This window comes from Podospora anserina, chromosome 2 (assembly GCF_000226545.1).
Source record: "Podospora anserina S mat+ genomic DNA chromosome 2, supercontig 1".
Taxonomy (NCBI): domain Eukaryota; kingdom Fungi; phylum Ascomycota; class Sordariomycetes; order Sordariales; family Podosporaceae; genus Podospora; species Podospora anserina.
This window is the reverse complement of record NW_001914830.1, coordinates 3,763-10,434: the sequence shown is the minus strand read 5'-3', so window position 1 is coordinate 10,434 and position 6,672 is coordinate 3,763. Positions and strand designations below refer to the sequence as shown.

The 6,672-nt window shown below is 47.9% G+C and overlaps 3 protein-coding genes across 3 annotated transcripts; all 3 read left to right on the top strand.

Annotated features, from left to right (window-relative positions):
* Positions 1-172: 172 nt before the first annotated feature.
* PODANS_0_510 (uncharacterized protein) lies at positions 173-1,005 on the top strand (the record flags this gene model as incomplete). Its single annotated transcript, XM_001903059.1, has 3 exons — positions 173-319; positions 367-450; positions 523-1,005. Coding segments are annotated over 3 exons (714 nt in total), but the record flags the coding sequence as incomplete, so codon positions are not given.
* Positions 1,006-1,346: 341 nt separating this feature from the next.
* PODANS_0_500 (uncharacterized protein) lies at positions 1,347-3,143 on the top strand (the record flags this gene model as incomplete). The annotated part of the gene is made up of 2 exons (XM_001903058.1): positions 1,347-1,894; positions 1,970-3,143. 2 exons carry the CDS (start codon positions 1,347-1,349, stop codon positions 3,141-3,143), a joined length of 1,722 nt encoding a protein of 573 aa, XP_001903093.1.
* A 1,613-nt stretch (positions 3,144-4,756) lies between these two features.
* On the top strand, positions 4,757-5,164 carry PODANS_0_495 (uncharacterized protein; the record flags this gene model as incomplete). The annotated part of the gene is made up of 2 exons (XM_001903057.1): positions 4,757-4,944; positions 4,996-5,164. 2 exons carry the CDS (start codon positions 4,757-4,759, stop codon positions 5,162-5,164), a joined length of 357 nt encoding a protein of 118 aa, XP_001903092.1.
* Positions 5,165-6,672: the final 1,508 nt, after the last annotated feature.

Here is a 6,672-nt window from a genome sequence, read left to right as displayed (position 1 = left end):
GAATTTCCCGGCCATAAGCCCATCGCCCCCATTTTCATCAAAATAATGGGAGGGGTAAGTAGGACCACTTGCCTGTTTACAACCATTTCCAAGGAAGTTAACTTTGCCAGTGCCCATAGAAACTTCCTTTCAATATCTCCATGGGACCGGAAAGAGGGGTTGGATTTCCCCCAAGCTCTCAACATGCACGTCCTGCCAGTTCACCGAAGACTTTTCCAACTACTGGACAGCCGTTATGTTCTTCCGTGCCAGGAATGGCACCTTTAAGAGAGTGCCCCAGATTGCCCAGAATGGTATGGAGGGAACCAACGGCGGCATGGTAAGTTTGTTGATGCGCATGCTGAAAGTTGCTAACATCCAATGTAGGTTGTTTACTACATGAGCGATGCCCTTTTCGACACAGCACAAAAGTCAAAGGTCACCGCCTTCAAGCCCGGCTTTCGCATGCTGGTCGGCGACCCATCATACAGCACGCGAGATCAAGCCAGAGACTGGCGCCAACTGACCTTTACCTGCATGGAGAGCCAGGCCAGCCGTGCCCCCGAGTACATCAGCTTCCCCCCAACTCCCTGCCGCGGTGGAATCATGGCGAACCATCGATTCCCGACTTGCTGGGATGGTGTCAACCTGGATTCTCCCAACCACAGAGACCATGTTGCCTACCCCGAGACAGGCACATTTGAGTCCGGAGGCCGATGCCCAGCTTCCCATCCTGTGCGGCTGCCCCAGATCTTGCTCGAAACAGTCTGGGACACACGTGCCTTTAACAACAAGGAAGACTGGCCTGCTGATGGCAGCCAGCCATTTTTCTGGTCGAGCGGAGATGGCAGTGGCTTCGCCAATCATGCCGACTACGTCTTTGGCTGGGAGGGGGACTCGCTCCAAAGAGCCATGGACGCGCACACCTACGTCAGCGCGCCCATGCTCAAGACTCAGACCATTGCACAGCAGAACAAGTGCACTGTTCGTGATTTCGTCAGAGAGGACTTTTCAGGATGTAAGTAAAGCCTTGTTCGCTTGTCATCTGATACTGACCGTATTATCATCAGGGCTCAAACAATTGCCGGGCGTTGCTATGTAGACGAGGGTACGCGAAGAACAGGGTGGCAGGGGGGGGGGCTTTACTGCGAGAACAATCATGTTTAAAGCACAGAAACAGTCCGTTGGTCTACCTAGTCTGGCTACCCTCCATGAACTAGTCTTACTCAGCAGCATATTAGATAGACATCTGGACGTCGAAATGCCTCATGCAGCTTGCCAATATTTCCAAGCCACACTGTCACATAATGCCCCCTATCGGAACGCCTAGGAGTCAGCCCGCATGACGCCAGTCGTCCGAGCTTTTAATGGCCCCTAAACATTGTATCAGGATATCCATGATCCATGATTTTTCCATCTGCTTCAGCATTGCGAACGCCATGGACAATACCACCACATGTAAAATATGTTTCCATCTCAACGTCAGTCTGCGAGAGGTTGATTCTGAACTGGTCAAGGCCACAGCCATCACCGGATGCGCAGGGTGTGGCTTGCTTTTGTCTATGACTTCACACTTCTTCCAGGAGCAGGTACTCGCTTTGGATTTACTGGTGGATTGTCCAGCATCACTTGAACCTCGAGGCCCTCTGCAGATCCATGTCAAAATTGCCAACAACAGCGTTCACGTCCTGGAGCTGTTTCGACACTCAAGCACCCGCGACAGGATTTGCAAGCGGGTGGAAGAGCAAGGAATAGGAATGGGTATTGGCTGGGCTAGACGGCTCGCCAACCATTCAGACTCTCCAGAATGTTGGTATCTAGCCAAGGAATGGTTGAATGAATGCCGAAAACACCACTCTGAGTGCTCTGGGCCTGCCAACCCCCAGCTTCCTACCAGAGTTATCTCTGCCCATCAGTCCACTGCAAACCCCAACCGCATCCAACTATGCACACCACCGTAAGGGTCTCGAGGAACGTACATTGCACTGAGTCATTGTTGGGGATGGTCTATGCCGACCAAAGTCAAGCTGACAGCAAAAACCTTTTCCATCTGGAAAGACGGATTTCTGCTGCACGATCTTCCTCAGACTTTCCGGGACGCAGTGAGGATAACAAGAGCCCTTGGTATACCATATCTCTGGATCGACACGCTCTGCATCATGCAGGACAGTCAAGAGGATTGGGCAAAAGAGTCATCGAGGATGGCTAGTATTTACACCAATGCAATCCCGACCATTGGCGCTGACCAGTTCTCGGATTGCCATGGTGGTATCTTTGGGGAGAGGATGGATCGGGACACGGAGGCACTGGCCGTCCAGTTGCCACTGACGACACAGTGCTCCTCGGACTGTCAGTGTTGTACAATATATGCAAGGAGACATCGAAGCAGGAGCTATCCATTTCTCAGCCACGCCGCGGACTCGGATATCGAATCTACCCGCGAGGTTCCCGTCACCAGATCGCTCACATCCGGATTACATTCGCGTGGATGGACCATGCAGGAAAGGCTGCTTTCCAAACGCATGCTGCACTTGACTCCGTTTGAAATGGCCTGGGAATGTACCAAAGAGGTGTCTTGCGAGTGCCGACTCTGGGGTAGCGTCCCCAAGCAGTTCCTGGTCTTTCGCAGGGCATTTGTCTACCCCATCAATAAGTGGACAGAGACCGAATGCCAACACCAAGTCGAAACGGGACATGACAACATGTTGACACAGATACACGGTCCGCTCGTCCAGGAAGCTCGGGGTAACATGTCCAGTATTGTTCACTTACACTGGCAGCTTGTTGTTCTTGAATTCTCGGCCAGGTGTTTGACCGTTGAGACAGACCGGCTCACAGCACTCGCCGGAATTGCCGACCGTCTCTGCCGTGTTACTTCGCAGCAATACTATTACGGAATCCTCTCTGATCATGCGGTTCGAGGACTGCTTTGGAGACACAAACCAAATCCAAAACGCAAGCAAGCAAGCCACCGTTTGCCAGTGGGCTCAGCTCCATCATGGTCTTTTGGGTCTGTTGCCGGGAAAGTCGGTTTGTACCGAACCCCGAGAGGTTTACGCTTCTCGTCTCTTCTGCAACGATACACCATATTTCGAGACAGCTGGCGTCAGAGAACCCTTATGGCTCAGGTAGGGGCGCAGTGGATATCACGGGAGTTTTGGTGAAGATTGTGGTGGAGGATGAGAAAAATGGCAAATGTGGAAAAGATGGATCCCTTTCTTTTACAGTCGATGTCATGGACACAGAAGCAAAGTGCAAGGTACGAGGATATTTTCAACCAGACGTGGAAGATCATGGGACAGAAGGCTATCAAACTGCTCCAGCCTACTTGTTAGTCCTGGGGCATTGTCGCCATTTTCGCAAAGAAGGGGAGCAGACTCTTGGAATTGTTATACTTGAAGCGGGAGAAGAAAATGGTCAGCCAGCGTTTCGTCGTGTGGGCAATTTCTCTGGGCGGTGTGGTCTGATTGGAAGGAATATGAAACGGTTGTGCTGGACGGGTTACAGCACATCCCGGCGTATTTTGCTCATATAGAACGGGAGTATTTGAACCGCTGAAATTGCAATGTCTCGATAACCCCTTATATCCATAACCCCTGTGTGGTCTACATACAGACTCATCTCTGACAATAGGATGCATGTGAGTTATCCAACCATTAGTTTGGTCCAATCTATCACCCTCAATGGGACAGCTTCACATGCTTAGCCATCTGTCAGCAGGTGTGTAAGCATAAACGAGAGCGCCACCAACACCACCTTCAGACTTGGTGTTTTGACAGAATCCGTCTGAATTAGATAGGGACTTTGGCAAACGAGCATGTGCCAACTCTCTGATTGGTCTGTTGATTGTTGACAAATATCAAAGTTAGCAGATCCTGCAGTTTGAGAGGCTCGCAACTCTTGCCGTGGAAACTGTTTTTGGCATTGCTATTGCCTTACAAGGGATAGCAACCTTGTGCTAATGCATGTCAGCCATATGCATGACTACCCCACACCAAATCTCTGCTACATGCAGGGACCAAAGCGGAGATGCAGTGCAGAGGTTCCCACGAATGGTCTTGCGTCCCAGGGAAACGGCATAGACTATAAAGCCAGTGGCCTGTTGTTGAGATGGTTAGAGTAAGTTACGTCCAGAAAGAAGAATACCTAATCATGGGGTTGCGGTGACCTTGTGGCTGAACTTTCCGTCGTGCAAGCCATGCCGTCTTCATTGATTTGCTAGGTTTGGTTCTATCATACGAGGGAGAAATTTGATGGAGCCGAATCTGCGGGATCATGGCGGTGACGGAGGGGATAGGAGGCAGAGTTGGGGACTATTCTAGTTTAGTCTATGCCAGACTATACAAAACCTCAGGTTGCATCAAGGCGTGAATATTGGATGACTACCTTACAAACGTGAATAAGCTGCCTGCATTGTGAAACTGTGTGTCATGGACTCTAGTGGTTCCTGTAGGTGGTGTGTTTTTTGCAAGCCTTAGACTAGGTAGGTTTAGAGACTGTGAATTGTTGGACATTGGATCAGCTGCCTGCATCTTGGCTGTAGCCTCTGCATCCGAATAATCACATAGGTATGCAGGAATGATCAATATTGATCTCAGAAAGGCAACACTTCAGCGCAGGACCATCGGTTCAAATAACTACTTGTAGAGGTCTAAGGAGGATACCGGTATTTGGCTGGGAAAAACTATAAATGGAGACAGTTCTCACGTCTTGCTCCTCAACCCATCATCAGCAACATTCTCGCCTTATCACAAATCTTCTATCCAGTCTCACCAACATGAAGGCTTCAACTCTCTTTAGCGCCTTTGCCGCTCTGGCAAGTCTTGTTGCTGCCGCCCCCGCCCCAGGTGTTTCTCCTGTCGCCAATGCCGCACGCGGTCTTGAACCTTCACCGCCCCCTTTGTCGTATGAAAAGGTCACTCCCATCACCGATGTTGATGAAGTTGCCGCTGTCAAGAGGGAGATGTATGTTGACCAAGATTTTGCATACCGATGCAGCTGACAATATGCATACAGTGAGGCTCGCCAGGGTGTCTATGTGACTGTCCACATCTACTGGGGCGGAACCAGCGCATATATCAGCCCAGTCAATCGCGGAGCCTGTGCTGACTTGGTCCCCGCCTGGAAAAACGTCATCTCGTCCTTCGGACCAGACTCACCCCTTGTGTGCTGGATCTACGAGTAAGTTCCCATTGCCCAACACTTGAAGAATGAAGCTGAGACAACAATTCCCAGTGGCGACTGGTGCACTGGAGATTGGTACGGACCTATCTACAATCCTGGTATTGCAGACTTGACGACTGTTGGGTGGAATGATCGGATCAACTCCTTCATTTGTTGGTAGAGAAACGGGAAAGGCAAGCTTTGCCTTCGTCATGTTGCAACAGAAAAAGAGTGAATGATATGTGGGAACCGTGGAGTAAGATCAGGTGGTTTTGGAGCGCAGTGTGACTGACGGGCTTTTCTTATTCAACTCTCGTTTTTAAATTTGTTACCAGGATCTGCAGTTTCTTTAGCTCTCTGAGAATACAATACCGGTTGATGTTCTCATTTACCACGATGGTTATGATTAAGTTGAAATTGATGTACTGGGATGTTATACTTTCCCCATGGCAAGACTTGAACACACTCACAGTCCATTCACTATGTTATGCTCGTCTATGGTTTGTCTAATTTATGATCTCTGTGCGAGGAATCCCATCCCTAAAGTTCTTTACGCCGTCAACAGGCCTAGACGGTTTACGCCAGTCTCTGCATCAACCCCCGCAGTCACCCTCTCCCAGGTGTCCGCAGATGTATACTTTCCAGCTTGAGTGTCCGGCTTAAAGATTCCATGACATCCGTGCGGCACCACCAGCGCGCTGTCCGGCTCTTTTCAACATAACGAAACGATGACAAGACATGAATGGCACTTTTCCGTTTTCTCTGCTGCCACTTCCGAGCGATCCTCTTTCTTATCGTCCAATAGAAGCCACCTCATTGCTTGACCGGGGAGTAGCTTGGATTTGGCCGTGTCCTATCAGTTATTCTCCGATGGATTGTAGTACAATCCGTTAAGAAACGCACCAAACAAAACGCCCCACTTTGGAAACAGGGGGTAGGATCCGTTGAGAATTCAGTTGTACGATCCGATGAGATCTTTCTTACTAAAATGAAAAAGAAAGATATTATTAGAATCGCCTGAACGAACTGCACAGAATAATATAGGATGTATTGTCGTACGAGCGGTGTGGAATAGTAAATAGTAAATATAAAGTTGGGTGTAAGTATGCTAGTAGTATACGTGAATAGTAGGGTAAGTACGATCCGTTAAGAATTCAGTTATACGATCCGATAAGATCTTTCTTACTAAAATAAAAAAGAAAGATATTATTGGAATTGCCTAAACGAGCTATATAGAATAATATAGGATGTATTATTATATAAGCGGTGTAGAATAGTAAATAGTAAATATAAAGTTAGATATAAGTATATTAGTAGTATATGTAAATAGTAAAGTAAGTACGATCCGTTAAGAATTTAGTTATACGATCCGATAAAGTTTTTTTTATTAAAATAAAAAAAAATATTATTAAAATTACTTAAACGAGTTATATAAAATAATATAGAATATATTATTATACGAGCGGTATAGAATAATAAATAGTAAATATAAAGTTAGGTATAAGTATATTAATAATATACGTAAATAGT